Source organism: Panulirus ornatus, chromosome 58 (assembly GCF_036320965.1).
Source record: "Panulirus ornatus isolate Po-2019 chromosome 58, ASM3632096v1, whole genome shotgun sequence".
Taxonomy (NCBI): Eukaryota; Metazoa; Arthropoda; class Malacostraca; order Decapoda; family Palinuridae; genus Panulirus; species Panulirus ornatus.
The window spans coordinates 12,937,172-12,959,793 of record NC_092281.1 but is presented as its reverse complement, the minus strand read 5'-3'; the positions used below and the strand labels follow the sequence as shown (position 1 = coordinate 12,959,793).

The window sequence follows — 22,622 nt, the reverse complement described above, 5'->3', positions numbered from 1 at the left end:
TACTTTGTCTTCACAACAGTAACAGCAGAAGATCCAGTTTCATGCAATGAGGATGTCATCAAAGGTAGAAGTGCATTCATAGTCTCCTCTGATAAGATCAGGTACTCCATTTTGGCCTGCAGCCAGAATTCAGAAAGATTTTCTGGATCAAATGCCTGTCGTAATAAATCATCAGTTGATAAGTGTGCGAGTTGTTCATGTTGTCAGTCCAAAGACATTGTTAGCAGCAAGTGGATTTCATATCCATTCAAGTTTGGAGATGCAAATATCCTCAAAATAAAATGAAAACTGCCTCTGTAAAGCTGAATATTCATGTTTTCAGTCAGTGGTTCATTACTGGTTTTCATTTCACTGCTTTAAAGAAATCCTTCTAATATAAGGAACATGTCAGACTTCTTTTTTTCTCTGTGTTTTCTTTCCATAGGTGTAGTTTTCTCATGAATACATTATCATTCTGGGTCTGCATATTGATTTAGAACTTTGCACTGACATTCAAATGGCAATGAAATAAAAAAAAAATTAATATCAACCATTTACTTCTAAATTTGATGTATGATCTTGCATTTCAGCACAAAGTTTCCTGAATTATGAAGTCATTAACGAAAGTTACTCATTGGTCTATTATCAAACGAGAATGTTGCCTTGCTTTCATGACAGCAACAGTAGAAACCCACTTTCATTCAAGTAGGATGTCACAAGTAGAAGAGTACTCATGGCATTGTTTGACATGATGGGATACTCCTTTTTAACGTGCAGCCAAAACTTATATATAGAGACTTCCTGGATCAAAGATCTCTCACAACACACCATCTCTCAGTAAGTCTTTGAGTTGTACTTATTCACAAGTTGTCAATCCAAAGACAGTATCTGCAGTAAATGGATCTCTAATCTATTCATGTTTAGAGACATGTTCATCTTTAGAATTAATGAAAACTACTTCAGTTAAGTGTTTGTGTATTCAATACACATTCCATTTTTGGCTTTCAATACTCTGAAGAAAATGTTCTAGTTTCTCTTGATAATTGAAGTTTTCTCATAAGTGCATTCACTTTATCACTCTAGGTCCACATATTAATTTAAGGACCTTGTATTGACAATCAAATTGTAGTATCTTTTTCATTGTTCATCCTCTTTGAAAAGATGGTTTCTCCATGCACCTCCTTCTAGTTTCCCCCCTTTTCTTTGACACCCCCCCAGCTTTTGATACATATATACTATCTTAGTCATCCAAACCATTTCAGCACACCCTCATCAGCTCTCTCATACATATTCCTCTTACCCTATCAATTCTTATTTGATTAACCCTCCTGACACCACATACTGTCCTCAGACATTTACATTCCGACACATTTCCCCTTTCCTTTGGATTTTTGTTTAAGGCCCATGCCTTGCATCCCCATATAGCACCACTGACACTATTATACCATCAAACAGACCCATCTTTGCCCTTATTAAAGATACCATGACCTTCCTTTCCACACACTCCTCAATGCTCCCTCTCAAGACTTTTGCCCCCTCACCCACCCACTGGCTCATTTCAGCTCCCATGGTTCAATTCAGTGTCATATCCAATTTCAGGTATCTTAAACACTACACTTTGTCTAAGTTTTTGCCACTCAAATACACACTCCAAATAACCTCTCTTTTCAATGCTGAACCAAATAACCATGCTATTATTCACATATATACTCTCAGCCCTCTTTATACATACATACATACATACGTCTTTTATCTCATTCTTCTATCTCCCCAGACAATGTGTCATTACATGAAAGTGCACTTAGGAAAATATCATGTTTCATTTTCCTGAGGATTTTTGCAAATACTAGATCACACACACCACTGTGACCTCGTGCAATATACTTATGAGGTAGCACCAGTGACAGACATAGAAAGGCTACATTTGCTCACATCCATTCTATAGCTGTCATGTGTAACGTACCGAGACCATAAGCTCTCTATCCACTACCAGGCCCCACAGACCTTTCCATGGTCAGTCCATTGACAGCAGCTGACCCATGTATACCATATTATTCTAATTCACTTCATCCCATGCACACCTTTCACCCCCTGCATGTTCAGGCCCTGATCATTCGAAATCTTTTTCACTGTTTTCCATCTCCTAGTTCCCTCAACTTTGGACATATATCCTCTTTGTCAACCTTTCCTCACTCGTTCTCTTCATATGTCCTCTTCAGCTATCTTATCCACACTCTTTTTCTTACCACATATCTATTACTCCACAGACCTCATTTTGTCCTCAAACATTTCATTTCCAACACATTCACCCTCCCCTGCACAGCCTTATCTATAGCCCATGCCTCACATCCATGTAACATTGTTCGGACTACTAATCCTTCAAACATATCCATTTTTGCCCTCCTAGATAACATTCTGTGTTTCCACATGTTCTTCAGTGCTCCCAGAACCTTTGCTCCCTTCCCCAAATTATGATTGACCTCTGCTTCCATGGTTCCATTGCTGCCATGTCCACTACCAGATTTATAACACATCACTTCCTTCAGTTTTTCTCCGTTCAAAATCACATTCTAACAAACCTGTCCCTCAACCCTGAAAAACCTACTAACCTTTCTTTTATTCACAATTACCCTTAACTTCCTCCTTTCACACACACTTTCAAGCTCAGTCTCCTCCAACTAACGCAGTTTTGCTGTATCATCAGCAAACAACAACCGACTCACTACCCAGGCCCTCTCATCCCCTACAGGCTGCATATTCACCCCTATCTGCAAGACTTGCATTTACATCCCTCACCATCCCATTCACAAACAAATTGAACAACCATGGGGACATTACACACCATGTCACAAACCCATCTTCACTTGGAACCATTCACTCTCCTTTCTTCTTACTCACACACCTACCTTACATCCTTGATAAAAACTTGTCACTGCTTCTGGCAGCTTTCCTCCCTCACTGTGTAGTTTTAAAACCTTCCATAAGGCATCTCTATCAACCCTATTGCAAGCTTTCTCCAGATCCATAAATGCCAAATGCAAACCCATCTGTTTATGTATTTCCCACACATTCTTTATAGCAACCAACAAATCTACACATCCTCTACCACTTCTGAGACCACACTGTTTCTTCCCAGTCTGATGCTCTACACATGCCCTACTCTACGGGTTGCCATGAGAGAGCATGAGTCAGATGGTAGAGCTATAACAATCACGACATATAATACCATTACTCGAGTTGATATGGTAGTCTGCTGTTTAATTTTTCAAACTGCCAAAAAGTGTGACCTCCAGCATGCCTCCTGGACAAAATTAATGCTTTGAATCATAAAACACCCAAGAGGAAGAAAGATACCTTTACTAACTTAGATATATAATTTAACTGACTATCATCACACCAAAGTATCACTTACTAGTCTTCTACACATTCTTATACACCAAAGTATCCTTCAGAATACTACTTTTCATTTCCCACCAACTACTAATATTTTTCACTTCTTTTTAAAGTGGTGCCCTTCTACTTTATTCCCTTCTTTACCTTTGCTCTTCTTACCGAGTACATCACCTCAATCCATCATGGTGACTGTTGCACTTCAAAAACTAGTATGTTGATATATTTAGCTGACATTTCAAAGTTGCTCTTATATCTGAATATGTGAAAGTGTGGAGATGGTCAGCAAGGCAAATGCCAGGCAAAGCCTTCACAGATACCAGCCCGCCATAAGATAATGCAACAAAGTATAGGTATGGTAAGTACACCAAATACTTAGTAAAGCCACCACAGATGTACCTGCCCTAAGATATTTGGAAATGTGAAGGTGTGGAGATGGTAATTACACCTAATGCTAGGGAAAGCCTCCACAGATGCCACCCTGCCCTAAGTGTTGGATAAAGCATACCTGATACTGACTCAATGTTTGACAAGAGAGTAAACTGTTAAGTGATATGCTTAAATATATGGAATTTTTGCATCCATCCAAAACATGCAACTGTAGCCTAAGTACATGAGATCTAAGCTGTCTATAAAAGATTTAATGCAAAAGTGACAGACAGTTGTCAACAGAACAAGGGCCATGCTATCATGATGATACAGAAAAAAAATGCATTTGCTCATTAAACATGAGTCTTGCTACCATTCGAGATGTACAGGATACTTTCCATCAAGGCAAGCAGTGCAGTGACCAGATGGTGTACAGTTCTTACTCATGATGCCTTCCTTCACTGCCTTCACAAGGCCATCAATACTCAAGTATGCCAGGCTGTTTGCTCCTGAGAAGAAAAGTTACTAAAATAAGTAATTAACCAAGTATCAGAGAAGTTATATGGCAAGGTTTCCACTTCTGAATAGTGTGAAATGCAGTATACAGCTCCACCTATCTATATCTCTGACACTCCTTCCCTTGGCTACATATTACATTATGTTACTAAATGCCTACTTATACCATTATGTTAGGTACTGGCTACTTCTCGAATTTGATTATATACTGGCTGCTTATACTGCTTTATTAAGATATGGCCATATATGCCATTACGGTAATTTTTTCTTAAGTTTGCCTATTCCTGCATTAGCAAGTTAGTTAGCACCACAAACAGATGAAGGATGGCCTCATTTTCAAACATCCACTTTCTAGCTGTGATGCATAAAGTACCTCATGTGCCCTATATACCACATTGCTCCAATTCTTTCTATACCTTGCACAAATCTTACCCTACTGCATGTTCAGCTCTCTCGATCACGCTCTGCTCACTACCACAGGTCGCTCCAAGACCCTTTCATAGACACTGTAATTCCTGACACAATCATCACTACTTAAACCATGTATCATCCTTGAGCATTTAATTTCCAACACAGCCACCCTGTCCCATTCTTTTGCATTTAAAGCCCATACAGCACTGACCTCGACTAACACCAACTACAGCATCAAATATCCCTTTCTTTGTCTTTAATAACAGTGACATTTCTCTCCACATATTCATCAATTCACCCAAAACCTTTGCTTCCTCACACACCCTATGGCTCACTTCAACTTCCATGGTTCCGTTTGTTGCCACATCCTCTCTAAGCATCTAAAACATTCCACTTCCTCCAAGGTCTCTCCATCCAAACTCAATTCCAAATTACATGCATCTTTTTACTGCTACACCTAATAACCTTGCTTTTTTTCACGTTTACTCCTTTCAGACATTCTCCCAAACTCAGACACTAACTCCTGCAGTTTCTATCTTGAATCTGCTACTATCCCTGTGTCATCAGCAAAGAACAACTGACACCTCCTGGGCTCCCTTACACCTCAACAGACCTCAAATCTGCCTTTCTCTTCAGTACCTTTCATATATCTTCCCCACTACCCCAACCATAATTAACTTAGAAAGCCATGGTGACCTCATACATCTGCCACAGACCTACTTTCACCTGGAACCACTCACTCTTTAGAAAGCCATGGTGACCTCATACATCTGCCACAGACCTACTTTCACCTGGAACCACTCACTCTCCTCTCTACAAGCTCGTATACATACCTTACTCTCATGATAAAAGTTCCTCACTGCTGCTAATAGCTTTCCTCCTATACATATGTTCATAACACCTTCCACAAAGCATCTTTAGCAACCCTACCACGTGCTATCTCCAGACCCATACATGCCAAATACAAATCTTTGTTTCTTTAAGTATTTCTCAAACACATCCTTCAAAGCAAACACTTATGCCACACATCCTCCTGAAACCATATTGTTCCTCCCCAATCTGATATTCTGTGCATGCCATCACCTTCTCAATCATCATTCTTCCATACAACTTATCTGGTACATTTAAAAACTTTACCCCTGTCATTCAAACACTCAACTTTGTCCCCCTTGTCTTTATATAATGGTACTGTACAGGAAAAACAAATGATCAAGTTAATGAATGTCCTTTAAAGTCCTCCTCCATTTCTCCACCGCTTCCCCAGAACTTCATCATATCAATGACTTATTGGCTCATTCTTTATACATATCCTTTGCACAACCCTCCAACACCTTCATCAACAGAACATGACAAGTATCCAGATAAGTATCCTTTCCTTACCAATGAAGCTTGCAAGTTCGTGTGGTGGCTTCTTGTTGGCAATAAGCTCTCCTCGAGTTGGAATATTGATGCCCATGTAACATGGATGGTGAATAGGAGGTGATGCAATACGAATGTGGACCTGAAAAATGCACTATATCAGTATAGCAGTTTGTGATTGTCATATCAAACATATCACATCAATCAATGAATAAACTTTAAGGAAGATAACTCATTCATAATTCTCTAAATATTGTGCTCTTTGATAATTTTTGGCATACCACATTCAAAGGGATTAAACCAGAGGTGCTTTCATGTATCTAGAAAGAATTCCTCACAAATGAAATGATTACATTCTGCACATTCACACTGAAATGAGTGTCATGAGGATATTTGTGAAGTAAGCTTTGAATGTATAAGAATAAACCTGAAAAGATATGAAAAATGATTACAGTAACCAGCAAGGAAAGAAGAAACTAATAAATTTGTGACTATTTTATGCTGTACTATGTGAAGAAAACTTGGGAACTACAACTGCATTACAGAAATAGTCAAGACGTGTTCCATAAGGACAAAAGTCTATCTTTGCTCATGGCATAATCTTGAGAAGCAGACTTTAGTAGCAGCACATATATTTATTGGTGTTAACAGACTTCGCCTAATTGAGATTACACAAACAAATGCTTCCCTAAATACCTCCTATTTCTCACCCATCCCCAGAGCTCTGTTTACTCTCAACTTTTGCCATTCTACACCCAATCTCCCCTAGTAGTTCTTCACACAGGTCTCTTTTCCAAGCTCACCTATCTCGCTCATATCATTTCCTCTTTTCTAAAAACCTTTACAAATCTTCACCCATGCCTTCACCAGGTAATGGTAACCACCAGCTGCCCCTCTCAGCATATTCACATCCAAGAATCTCTCTTGCACACACCTATCAAGCAGTATATAATCCAATACCAATCTTTCCTACTCACATGAGTTTGTATATCCCTTTTAAACCAGATATTCCCAATCACCAGTCGATTTTCAGCACACCGAGTCCACAAGCTGTTCACCATTTCCATTCACCTTACCCATAATCTCATGCATCAAAACTGCTGAATCACTCAGCTGTTCCCAAAACAATGACCTCTCTTCATCATCCTTCTCATGGGCAAATGCATATGCACTAATAATCACCCATCTCTTCTCAAACTCCTCTTTCATTTTCACCCACATCAGTTGGAAGCTTACTTCCTTTCACTCTCAAACATTCCCACAAGTCCTGTTTTAGCAGTAGTGGTACTCCTTCCTTAGCTTTTACCCTTACACCAACCCCTGACTTTACCCCTAAGATAATTCCAAACTGTTCTTCCTCATTATTCTTGAGCTTAATTTCACCCAGAACTAGAAAATCCAGTTTCCTTTCCTCAAACAAAATACCTAGCTCTCCTGTCTTATATTGGTTGCCACCACACCCATTCAGAAACTCCAGGCTGACGCTTCGAGGAGCATGAGCATTCCTTGCTTGGCTCCTTCTTCTGTTCCATCTTTTAAAAACTGAAACACAAGAAAGGGAGAGTTTCCAGCCCCTGCTCCCACTCCTCTTAGTTACCCATTATAATGTGTAAGGAATATGTGGATAGAATTATTTCTCCTATATCCCCCAGGATACATATTTCTTTCACATATTTTCAATTTCCCACATTCATGAGGTAGTGCCAAGAACAGGGATAAAGAAAAGGCCTTGTTTGCTCAGACCCATGCTCTAGCTGTCATGTGTAATGCACCAAAACCAAAGCCTCCTATCCACAATATTCCCAGGATCCATGTCTGAAGGGGTCCTGGTGTTACTTAAGACCCCATTTCCAATGGCTCCTGTAGCATCCCAAGGCTGCATTCTATTCAGTAGCAGGGCACAATGGACTTATGATGGGATAAGTTCTTTGATGAGACTGTACTTTGTTTATCAACTGATGCTGAAACAATCTTGCCAAAAGTGACATTTCAATCATGTAATCTAAAGCAGGCAAAGTTTGGTAACACCAGTAAATATATATGGTGTTACCGGAGTCTACCTACTACTCAAGGTTATGCCACACGATAAAAGGCACCTATGATGAGGCTTTATCATTGTAAGTTGACAAAACACAGTACAGTCTCGTTGAAGAACTTCTCTCTTCAAAGAAGTCCATCCTTTCCCTGCTACTGAGTGTGGCACAGCCTTGGACTGAAAAAGCCCCAGGAAAAGGTTTCCTGGGAAACACTACGATCCTTGAAAAAAGGGCTCATGCGAAGAGATACATGAATAGGTGAAAAATGGCAAAAGATGAAAGAAAATAAAAGTAAGGGAATGGAAAAAGAACTAAAGGCATTTAGGTAAGCAGTTTTAAACTGTGTTGAAGAATTATGGAAGGTGGGATGTGGGCTTTTTCAAAGGGTAGTGAGCTGTGGGATGAGGAAATAAAGTTGTCAGTGAAAGAAAATAGCAAGTTGTATGGTTGTTACCTGGGAAGGGGTGAGAGTGATAGGGAGAGTGCACAATAGGAAGGGGCAGGAGGTTAAGAGGAAGATAAGAGAATGACAAACTCATGGGTTGTTTGTGAAAGAACCTGGAAGTTGACATCTCCCCTATCCTGTCTCTTAATTTAAGGAGAGGAGTAGAGGAGATAAACTCTGCTGCATAATAATGAAATTGAATTGCATGCTGTTTACATCCTACAGTAGGCCAAAACTAAAATATGCTGCTCAAGTTTGGTCCTTACACTTAAAGAAGCACAGAGAACCAATAGAGAGGGTCCAGAGGAGGGCAACAAAGATGGTACCAGAATTTAGGGCTGAGTTACAAGGAAAGATAACTTAAATTTGTCCATTATGGAAGAGAAAAGAGTGAGGCCTGAATAAATCACGACCTTTAAGTTTTTAAACCAGCATGATGACAAAGACAGTGAACAGTTCTTTAAAAGATGCATACAAAGAACAACCAGAGGCCATAAAATGAAAGTAATCAGGATTTTGTTCAGAAAGAAGTAAAGAATTGCTTTTCTAGTCTTAAAGTAGCAAATGGACGTCCATGGTGTAGCGGTTAGCATTGCTGACCATGACACATGGGCCACCCATAGTTGAGCACATAGGTTCAAATCCTGGTTGTGGCAGTCAGTCCATGGTCAATCCGACTGTTCATCCACCTCTAGGGGTTGGTCAATAAAATGGATGTGGGTACCTGGCTCAGGCCAGGGTATACAAATAGCACTAATGGGATGGCCTTGATTAGCACCTCAGTTGCCCATGCTGTCTCAGCTATATATATAAAAAAAAAAAAAAGTGAATGTGGGCAACATAAAAAAGTTTAAAAAGTTGTAAGATAAAAGAGAAAGTTCAAGAGACAGGGTCCTATGAGTGAAAAGCTACCTCACCAGACAGCACAAATAGGTTATTCTAAGCAGGTAATACCACGTTATACATACCTCCCGAGCTCCAGCATGTCGGAGAAGTCTTATGATAGGACCCACAGTGGTACCCCTCACTATGGAGTCATCCACTAGTACAACTCTTCGGCCAACAAGATTTTCAGTCAAAGCACCAAATTTCTTAGCAACAGCAAGCTGCCTTGAGCGAGTGTCAGGTTGTATGAAGCTTCGTCCAACATACCGATTCTTACATAAAACTTCAACATATGGGATGCCAGACTGTCACAAATAAAGAAATCATTAGAAAATATCTTGAAAAAGCTGAAGATTAATAGCTTCAGTTCTTTTCTTTACTCATTGTTATAGCTTTCTTCTCTTTCAATTACAGCTAAGCTCTGAAGAGGGCTTTTGTCCATGAGTGTAGAGTAAGACATCCTAAAGTGACTAAACCAACAGCAACCTCTCTAAAATATAATATGTAGACCCTAGTCTGACCTGATAAGTTCAGGTTAATATGTTAATATATCTCAACATGTCTGATGATTGGAAAAAGGCAATCATTATATTGCTCTGAAGCATAAATGTAAATGGCATTAAATGATTATATATGTTAAAGAAGGGTAAGCTTTCTTGGAGCACTTAGCAAGATGTATTTTATGGCAAAATTGAGCTTGACTATATTAAAATAATTAATGAAATCCTTGTAGGTAAAGAAAAAGTTAGATTTAGGAATGGAAAATAATAAGGCACACAATCTGGTTAACTTAAATGCCTCTGAAACCTAATTTCTGCCCTACTCTTTCTGTCCCTAACACCCTGTCATAACTTTCATATCTTTTTTGACATATGTAATCCACCACACAATGCTTATAATAAACATACCTGATATCAGTCTAATGTATATCCTGTATTGAAAATCCCATAATTTGCAAATAGCTATGTCTATCTCTAAGAGACTGGGAGTCCCGTTCACATGGAGGAAATTCTCTCCTGAGCAGTTGCTCTGATTATACAAAAGGTTGATCTGTCCACACTCACATTTGGAGAAATTCTAGACCTACATAATTACTAAACAGAGTTGCATCCAAAGCACTCCAACTTACCAACTCCCTCATTTAATGGAGATTTTTTGGCTGAGGTCCAAAAAGATTCATTAGTAGAGAAAGCAGTCAAATCAGCACACTTTCATTTTATGAAGGTGCTCTTGACTCTATGAAGAACTTTGCAGTGATTCCAAGGAAAAATACAAACACAGTAGGTTTCAGATGGGAAGAGTTTCAAGGCCCAGTGTACTCCATCACTGATGTAACTGACATCAGAGCAGAAGCAATCAAACTATGACTGGGGGCAAAAAGAAAATTTGGTTGATAGGATACAGGACTCATCCCAGCCAAATAACCTCCTACATGCATTCAGTACAATGCATGGCACCTCAAGCAGTGAAGCAGTACCTGTGGTAGGGAAACTCAGAGAAGAGCTCTCCCCAAGTGTCTTAGTGCAAAGGTAAGATGCTAAGACTGCTCATCATATCTTTCCAAAATATAAGGACATATAAATTTCGTGAAATACCTGCAAGGAGAATCCCATAGCTGCTGGTGTAGCTGACTCGGGCACGGTGGAAATTATATCAGCTTCCACAGGTGCCTCTAGAGCTAACTGCCTCCCACATCGCTGCCGAACACTATACACTTGTTGACCTGAAGTATGACAACCCTGATAGAGATTTCTCTAATGAGGAAAATTTGAGATGTGCAACCATACTTATTCTATCATATTTTGCTTGAAAGGAATAAAGCCCCACACAGAATCATGTCACTGTAATGAACCTGCTGTAGATGACCAATTAACAGTAGCATTTTGTTTACTATTCTTAAAGTTGGAAATGTGTGAAACTACTAAAAACTATAAAAAGGACAGAGTAATGAGGATTAGGTCAAGGAGGGGAATCATGAACTCACTAAAATAATGATGAAAAACTCAAAACAAATGACATCTACAAATGCATTGTATCTTAGAAAGCTTGGCACTTTTCAAGTTACTTGGATGTTGAATAAAATCACTAATATTAGTCCAATTCTCATAAAATTGAATGCAGATGCTGTACAGAGGTAAGTTTATTATAAGTCCAGTGACCATTTTTAAATAAATATAATCCTATTGATAACATAATAAAGTAGATCGCAAAAATTAAGGGAGTTTTGTCCGTTGAAACATTTGTGTGCTTCTCCAGACAGAATTTTGTTATTATAAACTTATGTTACTGTTTCAGTTAAGTGATGAACCTGACATGATTAATCTGTGGGTTAATAGCATAAGTCAATAAGATGTTACCAGACTACGCCTTCTTGAGGTTACACCAGAAGTGAAAAGTCACCTTTGGTAAGGCTGTATCACAGGAAGTAGAGTCTTGTCTAAGAACTTCTTACTCCAAAGGCATCTACTCTCCCCTACTACAGGAAGTAATGCCACCAAATGATGGGTAATACCACAACTTTTTCATACAAACTGGTCCTGGATAACTATAAATATAAAAATAACTGAAACAGTCAGTTAAATAAGCATCTATACATTTTTTTTCGAGGTATTAAAAGGGTCAGATTAATTGTAATAACATATAAATCATCATTAATACTGGGTAAGTTTATTGTATACTGTACAGCTCAAGGAGGAAACAGTCTCAATGTTTCACACTGTTATGCCCCTGGTACCTTGCACTTCTCACTAAGACTCTGTAAGTGAGGCATGCTAGATAAGTTAGGTTGATGGGTATGATAAGAGAATCAGATAGTAGCAAAGTTAATAAGACTGGCTAAGAAAGCAAAAAGAAAAAAGTAAGATACACTTATGGAAGTCCACCCCCCATGGTTTCATCTGCTGCCACATCCACTCATAGGCACCTAAAGCACTCCATGTTCCCCAATTAACTCAAATCATCATCTTATCCCCTCACTGCACCTCATTACTTTACTTCTGTCCACATTTACTCTCAACTTTCTCCCTTCACACACTCTCAATCTTTTGAAATTTCTCTCTGGATTGTGCCATCAAAGCCATGTCATCTGCAAATGAATGAAAATCTCAAGAAATTTCACTAAAGATATAAAAGAAATGAAAAATGGAGTTAATACACGAGAATACACCATACATACCTTCAAATATGGAATCAGCTCGAGCAAAGTAAACGTACTCAAATATACAAAACGCAGGAGGTGGGGCTTGGAGGATGTCAACATGGTCTGTGTGGTCTGGATCCTCGTGCGCAACACTGATTGGCTTGACAATCTTTGGGCGGGGCACAATATCTAATGATCGAACACCCTCTGGACTCAGCTCTACAATCTCCCCTGGGTAAACCTATGGAGATAAAACCCAGAAAAGTTATACATACACAATGCCATAAATGTATATGTCTAATTTCAAAACGAAGACAACATCAGGGATTAAAATGAAGTGCCTAGGAACCTGGGAAAGAAGAGAACATAAAGGCAATACATTTTGAAAATCATAACATCCGAGCTGTAGATAGACTATATTCATAAGAATGATTTCCACTAGGTCTTTAAACTGTTTCAAAGTCTGATGAGAAGTGTTTGCTTTATAACATGTTACAATGTTTCAGTAAACTGAAGCATTCCTGTGGAAAAATATCAGAACAAAACAGAAACCTACCATGTGCTTTAATCTCCCAGTATTCTTTCCTGAAAAACTTATGAATGGTAAACTTTTCTTTGGTACATCTTTATTGCAAAGGAACATAACAAAAATAAATGCACTAACCTCTCTCAGGAGTGTCGCACCAACAGATTCAAAGGCACAAGACTCTGAACTGATGACCCAACCTAAAGGCCTGGGGGAATCCATCTCATCTGTGTGATAAAAATCAATCACAGTCATCCATCATAGGCTTAGGGAATCTGGCACATTTGTGTCACTAAGATCTATCACAGTCATCTGTTACAGGCTTGGGGGAATCCATCTCATGTCAAAGATCTAACATCTATGACTGGAATCTATGGTTGGGAAATCCCTTGTGGAACTACAGAACATCTGAAGATACATCAATTCTAGATAGGGCTATCATTCATTCGGCAGTCTGTTCCACTAAAGGACAATGCCACAATTGTTCCACACTTAATGCACAGGGGCTTACAATATACTTTTTCACTTCTAGGGATAACCAATCACACTCTTAGATTAGGAATCTCTAAGGAACATTTTTTTTACATGCCCTTCTCACACACCATCCCAACATTTGGGTAAATGTTCCATCGAGTTCAAGACTTATGTAGTTAAAAATGGCGGTGGAAAGCACCTTTCAAGCAGATACTACCATAATACATGAACTTTCAGGTGGTTCTCTTTGCCATGGGCAAAGGCCAAATGCCCTTCTATCAACCAGATTCATAAAAGCCCAATCTAACTAAGTGCAGAAATCTAACTTACGCACCATTTTCTTTTGAAAATAGATCTTTCTGATGATCAGCTGCAAGATGTAATCAAATTATCCTTCCATGTCTGCATTCTAGAGACACCATCCATTTCTCAACTAATTCCTGATGAATTATTCTTGTCTAATTCTTGCAACCAGTTCTCTACCTTTAACCTAAATACAATAAAATGTTACAATACTTTCCTTTGTTCAAAAATTTATTGCATAAGCTGAAACAAAAAATTTACCCTTGCTTCACACTTCAGCAGCTTATACTTAAAGATTCCTCCTCTCCCATGATATATGACAGCGAAAAAGTACATATACTAAAATTACTTAACAAGCACTAAACAATCACCTTCCAAACCCAGTCTTAAATACCACACCAACAGACTTACATTCATCTAACACCATACTCCCACACATGTATAAATTACCCTTCCATGTCTGCATTCTAGACAGCTTTCATCTCTCTAGTGCTACAAACACTGATTCAGTATATCATAAGACCCCTCATGCCCAAAATGGAGCTTACACAATGAACCCTTATTTCTCATTCATTTGTGCCTTCCCCCAAAAAGCGTCACACAACATTTTCAAGAAGTGGAAGAGGCAGGCTTCCTGAACACTGCTGGAATCCCACAGAATGGACTCCTTACTCTGGCACCTATTAACCTTCTGCTAGAGTAGCTTATTCTTCTCCCTTACGTTTCACTTCTCTTTGCTTTTTTCTTCATTTATTCAACTGTACCATCCACTGGCAGAAAGAGGATGAACAAATAATTAATTCTCGAACACTATCATTTCTTCTTCTGAAGCATTCAGATTTTCCCTCTAAACTCTTAAATGATCAAATAATTTTCTAATATCTCTGATCTTCTCTTTTCACCATGTAACATTTCACATCTTGTTCAACTTCATGTGGAATTTGAATCATAAAATATTCTTCAAATCCTTACCTACTCAGATTCTGGTCATATCATACTTGCATACACCTTATCTTTGAACATCTAAATATAATGCAAATCCATGCCTTTCTATATTGTGCTGTGATATGCCTCGCCTAACAATATGTGTATAATTACATCATAGTTGATGAGAGTTGTACCATTTAAATTTACTTTGCAAACTGATGTCTCTTACTGCAATCACTGTGTCAACCAGGATCACTAGAAATGAAATATTGAATTTTGTGACCCAAATAACCTCTGTATTCTTACCATTAAAATCCCCTACAGGCATGAGTCGACCTATACACAGAGGTCGGTTACCAAATGGATCCCTCACACCAAACAACTTGTCCTCATGCAGCAATACCAGAGAGTAAGCAGTAGGAGTAGCTTCCATGAGATGCCGGATACGAGCACCCCAATCAGGGCCAGCTTTCTCACCTCTAGGGGGTAGTTGTGACAACATCTGTGTTATTAGCTCAGAGTCTGACTGTGTGGATAGACCAATACCTCGATCCAAAACCTGCCAAAAAAGTAATTTTTTTATTTTAACGATTCTGGTACAAAGTCAAGGTAAAAATAAAATAATTAAAGGTGTTTCCCACAGATGGACAAAAATTGGCAAAACTTGATATACCAAAAAGTGTTCAGAGCCATCAAACAACCACAGCTACTGAAATACAGTATGTTACAGACACTTGAATCTTGGCAAGACACTAAGGTAATTAAATAGCATGAAACCATTTAAAACCAGTACATAACCAGCCCTTCATCCTCCACTCTTACTCTCTATCTCTCTCTCTCCCCTCCCCACTGTCCACTGAGACTGAGTCTTCCTCATATTTCTATTCAAAATTACATTTCTTCACCAAGCTAGTTCAAACATGACAGCTGCTTGTCATCGTCACCCAAACCCAACAAAATCTGTCTATATATACTATGGATTGGTAAGAAAGGACCTAGATGGGAGCACGAGTGACATCCTCCTGTTATAGTGATCTCTCAATACCTTAGGTTTCTGCAGGCTATTTAGAGATAGAGGTGATATAAGGAATTTATATACCTCTATTGAGTAAGTGAAACATTAGCTCCTTCAACTGCAGGCAGGAACATACAACGTACAGGATTCAGCTATGGTGATCACTCATACATCATTACATGGAAGAAGTGTGGGTGAAAATTTATAAAGATTTTCAGAAAAGAGAAAATGTTATGGAGAAGAGAGTGGTTACAGTGAGAAAGCTTGTGAAAGAGACTCGAGTAAAGAAATACCAGGAGGGATTATGTGTTAGACTATGTTTTTGGACATGAAAGCTCATAAAGACTTGTGTAAAGAAATACCAGGAGATTAAGTGTTAGACTTTGTTTTTGGACTACCAAACAGCCTCATTGAAAGCAGATGAAAAAGTAAGATTTGCAGGTAGAAATAAAAGGGTGGGCTTATTCACTGGACTGAAGACTATCCTATTGGAAGGGAGCAAAGAACATAAGTAAGAGGTGCATCCTCAAAGTGGGCTGGGGTTACAAATGGCATGCAGCTATGTTCAGTGTTGGGCCCACTGCTATTCCTGATACATGTAAACGACTTGCTGAAGGACTCGAACATATCTTGACATATATCAGAATATGAAATTGTTCCCATGTAAATCAACCTAAACAAATTTGCCAGTACATGCCCAAGAGTGGAACCCAGGCTACCAAGAACAAAGGAATGTCCAGTGGTACACTGCCCACCTGCTGTTCTCAATTACATGGGTTTGACTTGCGGGCATGCTCAGGTAAAATTGTTTGGATATATCAACAAGCTTACAGACTGCTATGGTCATGAGAGAAATGCAGAATTCTGATGATTGCATCAGTCTACAGGGTGATCTGGACAAAGTCCATAAACTGGTCAGATAAATGGATTAATAGATTCATCCTAAGTAAGTACAGAGTAACGAAGATGAGACAAAGCAAAAGAAGGCCTCAGTGTGATTATTACCAATCAGGAAATTAATTACATGAATCTGCATTTGAAAGAGACTAAGAGCATCAACAATGTGCCATGGCTACACATAGGGATAATTGTGAAAGAGGCAAACTGTCTGCTGGTAAATATAAGAATTGCATTAAGTATATGGAAAAGGACATGTTCGGTAAATCATTCACTACATATATATTGGAACGAACTGGATTATACCTTGCAAGTCTGGTCACCACAGCAAAAGAGGCTAAAAGATTTGATTGAAAGGGTACAGAAAAGAATAACTAAGATGGTACATGAATCAAACAAATGGAGCTATAATGAGTGACTGAATATTACAAAGCTGTCCACTATAGATAAAAGAGAAAGGGAGACCTGATAACAGCCTTCAAGTTTCTAAATCACCTGAAGATACTGATAGTAAACTATGCAGCACCTCATTACTCAGAGGCTGTAAGAAAAAGCTGGGTAAAATGCTAGTCAGAAAAGATATTAAGACATACTGGTTTGGGCAGTGAATGGTTGGAATAAACTAACCAATGAGACAATAAATGCTTTTTGTTTACAAAGGTTTTAAAGGCTGCATGATGACTTCAAAAGTTCAAGAGATACGGCCCTATGAGTGCAGAGCTTTCTCCCCACACTGTGCAAATAAAGTAGGTAAAAAATATATAATTACACAACAAACATATATAGAAAATACTATGGAACAGAATAACACTTATCATGCTAATGCAGGGGTCAGCAACTCTCATTTTCATATTGCATGTGGCCAGGAATTATAAATATAAGACCAGGACAATGACATGCAAAATATGTGAAGTGCAGATGGCAGGCATAAGATGACCAAGTTTGCTTTAATTAATTGCATTTTTAATAAACAAGAAATGAACAATAGCAAAGGGGAGGTGAGGATACAAGAAGGGTGAATGACTGTCAAAGAAATGCATTACATCATCATGAATGGGTCCTGACTTTTCTTGACCCTTATTTATTACACCTTGCCTACAACCTAAAATTGTGCTAGCTCATTTTTTTTTTTGTACATCTGAATGCACAACACAGTTCTGCACTTCTGACAGATCATTTCATGTTTTAATCCTCTGATGTGGGTTTTGACATGCTTTATGATTAATGCTTGTGGCAGTTGCATCCAATCACTAATTGCTTCTTAGTAAAGTGACTGACTGGTTCATGAAGGTTGCAGACCCCTGTGCTAATGTGTCACCAAGAACATACAGTTTTGCGCAGGGCAACAGCATTGATGAGTTCCCCATTGTGAGCAGTAGCCAATGGCCCATGGCGTGTATGTACCATGAAGGGCTGGGTGTTGCTGGGGTCACGACCTCCTGCAGTTGAGTAACGGGAGTGTCCAACACCCACATTACCTGCAGTAAGTAATTCAGAAAGTTGTAGATTATCCAACCGAAGACATAAGAAATTATGTTGTACATGCTATAATGACAAATAAAAAGAGTTACTGATATGTTACTTAACAACAACAAAAGTTATCAACAATATATAAAACAAGTTAACTGCAAACTGCATGTGATAAATCGTACAAATACAATCTACTATTTAAACTACTATGAAGTCAACAGCAGACAAGAAGTGCTTTTCAAGGATACTTCTCTTAATAGGGAATGAGGTTTTAAAAAAGAGAAAGCAAATGTGAGACAATACATCTAACAGAAAGCTCCCCAGTTATATCAACTTGCACATAATACTTTACTGTATCTCACAATAAGCTTTAAAGGCAAGGTTTTATAAGAGTAAAGACTTTTTTCTGACATGCCATTTCAGGAAATAAACATCAGCAGAATATCCACATTCTAAAAATGCTTTGAGAAAAGAGTCTGACTAAATGGGGGGAGGCTTCCTTTGATCACAAGAAAACAAAATTACCATATTATTTACTGTTGTCATTGGTGATCGGAACTCTTTAAGTCCTTCAGTTTTATTCTGTAACTTTAACCAAATTACAAACTGCATTTTACCTAAATTTTCATAAATACTTGCTTTGTTTTGAAAGTTCAAACAATACTCAGCCATCATAAATGCCCAAACCAGACCACTAATACTTAGCCACATTCCTGCATAAGCCATACCCCTAACTTCTCAGCCATACTTTTACACTATACAACCATCACCTTCTTTATCTATCCATAACCTTACATTATCTTACGCAAGCATACCCTTCTCTACCCATCCATACCCTGACACTATCTTACCCAAGCACACCCTTTTCAAACCATCACAGATGCTTACAATGTCCCCACCACCTAAAACAACCCTACACTCCCTGATCAAACCCCATCACACTTAATCATCCTTACTTCCTACCCAGTCTCAACACAACCCAACCATGCCACCACAAAATCCATCCACAACTCCCACTACCAAACTACACCCCAAAATACTGAACTAACACTTCTAACAAAAAATGCACTCATCCAACATGCCTTCAGATTACTTACCAGTAAGTTTGTTCAGTTTTTCGTCATTAAAGATGGAAGCCACAAGTCCATCACCCTTATGGTAATGGAACTGTGTAGTGCCACAGCCTTGACTGGTAACAATGCCAGCACTCTCCTGACCTCTGAAACAACAGCATCAACTCAGCAGACTTTACAAATTTATGTAAATAAACATATGAACACATCTGCTTTCTAAGTAAAATATCAACTTTGATTAATATTCTTTTGGGCATTACTACTGAGGAACAATGAACCAGTTCTTCCCTTACTTACTGCTGCATCATCTCTTTGACTGATACCAAGGACCCCTGCCAGTCAGCCCAATGAATGGAAACTCATAAAAGCTGTGAGACAGAGATCTGGGCTCTGTGAACCCAACAGACCCCGAGGAGTGTGTCATTAACTATGTTAGAGGAATACCACATACTTAGAAGTGACAGTATCAGTGTTGGAGGGCCACCAGAGAATGAGGAGCATCAGTATTTGTGTTGGAAGGCCTCGAGACCCAGTGTCAGTGTATGTGTTGGAGGTCCACCAAGCCCAGGGGAGTGTCAGTACCTGAGTTGGAAGGACACCAGACCCTAGAGAGTGCTAGTTCTTGTGTTGTAGGGCCAACATAACCTGAAGTGACAGTTCCTGCATTGGAAGGCCAACAGACCTTGGCAAGTGGCATTACCTGTCTTGCAGAGCCACCAGACCCTGAGAAATGACAGTATCTGTGTTGCATAATTATCATATCATTATCATCAAATCCTGGGGAGTGTCAGTACTTGTGTTGTTGGGCCACCAAACCCTGGAGAGTGACAATACCTGTGTTGTAGGGCCACCAAACCCTGCAGTGTAACAGCACCTGTGTTGGAGGGCAATCATACCCTTGGGAGAATCAGTTCCTGCACTGGAGGGCCACCAAACCCTGAAGAGTGACAGTACCGTGTTGGAGGGCTATCATACTGAGGGGAGAATCACTTCCTGAAGTGGAAGGCCACCAGACATAAGGGAGTGACAGTACCTGTGTTGCAGTCACCATATCCTTGGGAGTGTCAGTACCTGTGTTGGAGGAGTACCAGACCCAGGAGAGTGAGTGTCTGTGATGGAGGGTCATCAAAACATGGAGTGTGTCAGTACTTGTGCTGGGAGACCATCACACCTTGAGAAGTGAGAGCACCTGTGTTGGAGAGTCATCAAACGCTGAAGAGTGACAGCATCTGTATTGGAGGACTACCAGACCATAAGGAGTGAAAGCAATGTGTTAGAGTGCCACTAAACTCTGGGGAGTGTCAATCCTGTATCTGAAGGCCATCAATTCCTTGAGAGTAACAATACCTGTATTGGAAGGCCACCAGATCCTGGTGAGTGACAGAACCTATGTTGGAGGGCCACAAGAACCTCAGGAGTGTCAGTACCTATGCTGGAGGGCCAACAGACCCTGAGTGTCGGTTCCCGTGTTGGAGTTCCACCAAACCCTGGGGAGTGATAATACCTGTGTTGAAGGACAAACAGACCCTACAGAGTGATAGCACCTATGTTTGAGGACGACCAGAACGTGAAGAGTGTCAGTGCCTGTGGTGGAGGACTACACCCTAGGGAATGATAGCACCTGTGTTGGACTGGAGGACCACCAGACCCCGGGAAGAGTCACAGTACCTGTGTTGGAGGGTCATCAAACCGTGGGGAGTCAGCACCTGCATTGGTGTGCCATCAGACCCTGGGGTGTGACAGTGCCTGTGTTGGTCGACAACTAAACCATGGGGTGTGACAGTACCTGTGATGGTAGGCCACTAGACCCTGATGTGTGACAGTACCTGTGTTAGTGGGCCACCAGACCCCGGGGTGTGACAGTACCTGTGTTAGTGGGCCACCAGACCCCGGGGTGTGACAGTACCTGTGTTAGTGGGCCACCAGGCCTCGGGGTGTGACAGTACCTGCGTGGTGGGCCACCAGACCCAGGGGTGTGATAGTACCTATGCTGGTGGGCCACCAGACCCCAGGGGTGTGATAGAACCTGTGTTGGTGGGCCACTAGACCTTGTAGAAAGTACCTGTGTTGGAGGGTCATCAGAAGTTTGGGAGTTACACCACCTGTGTTAGTGGGCTTTCAGACCCTGGGAAGTGACAGTACTTATGTTGGAGGGCCGCCAGACCTTAGGGAGTGACAGCAACTGTGTTGGTGGCCTATCAAACCCCAAAGAGCGACAAAACCTGTGTTGGATGGCCACTAAACTCTGGGGAGTGACAGTATCCGTGTTGGAGGGCCGCTAAACCCTGGGCAATAACAGTATCTGTATTGGAGCGCCACTAGACCCTGAGAGGTGTCAGTCCCTGTATTTGAAGGGCAACAATCCCTGGGGAGTGTCAGTACCTGTGCTGGAGGGCCAACAGACCCTGGGGGAATGACAGCATCTGTAATGGAGGACCATTAGAGCCCGGGGAGTGTCTGTCCCTGTGTTGGAGGACCACCAGACCTGGGTGTGAGAGTACCTGTTTTGGGGGACCATCAGACCCTGGGGAGTGATAGTCCCTATGTTGAAGGGCCACCGGACCCTAATGAGAGACATTACCCGTGTAGGAGGGCCACCAGACCCTGAGGAGTGACATTACCTGTGTTGAAGGGTCACCAGGTCCTGAGGGATGACATTACCTGTGTTGAAGGGCCACCAGACCTAAGTAGATAACATGAGCAACACTGACGGTGCTCGGGGAGGAGTCCTTCGCAAGAACACACCCAAACACTCCGCAAGCCTCCCGTAGATCCTCTTCAGCATCCTCCAGGTCCAGGTTTCCCCAGGTCATACTAGGTCTTGACCCAGAGCTGTTGTATTCTGAGGCACTAGCGTCCTCTGAGGAGGTACTTGATGTCCAGGTCTGTGTAGGGTCGTCTTGGATACTGGCCGGGTTGTCCAAGGTCGCCATGGCTGACGACCAAATCTGGTCATGCAAGAAATACTATTTGAGTAATCAAATTTCTGTTCGACGTCCCACACGGCCTACTAGGACTCCACTGCAAATCTACCGACATGATGCGAGTCTTCCATTTTCATCGTAGTTTCCATGAATGATCTTCACGTCGATCTTCCAACCACAACTTCGTTCACAGGATGAAACACTAAATTCAAGACACGAGATAAATTCCACACTTCCAACTGTTCACATTCATCTACATCAACAGGTTTCAGACTACATGTATCCATTCATAATACCGAAACACTTGTCCTACGATGCACTAGTTCAACACATTTATATAAATCGATCTTCCCGGGTGTCAAGAACGACCTCAGTCAGCACACTATATTAGGTAAGGCAGGGAGGTCTTCTTGGACGACCTCACTACCACCTCTTTCGAGGCGAATTAACTGGCCAGCCAGGCGGTACGGCCATGCCTACCCGC

At 40.4% G+C, this 22,622-nt stretch overlaps 1 protein-coding gene across 1 annotated transcript; it reads right to left on the bottom strand.

Annotated features, from left to right (window-relative positions):
* Positions 1-3,319: 3,319 nt before the first annotated feature.
* Positions 3,320-22,622, bottom strand: LOC139766529 (amidophosphoribosyltransferase-like). Its single transcript, XM_071695303.1, has 10 exons — positions 21,876-22,622; positions 19,239-19,360; positions 18,001-18,149; positions 15,066-15,318; positions 13,194-13,282; positions 12,566-12,770; positions 10,986-11,113; positions 9,474-9,695; positions 6,046-6,166; positions 3,320-4,247 (listed from the first exon to the last, which is right to left on the bottom strand). The coding sequence occupies exons 1-10, from the start codon at positions 22,145-22,147 to the stop codon at positions 4,108-4,110; spliced, it is 1,701 nt and encodes a 566-aa protein (XP_071551404.1). The 5' UTR covers positions 22,148-22,622; the 3' UTR covers positions 3,320-4,107.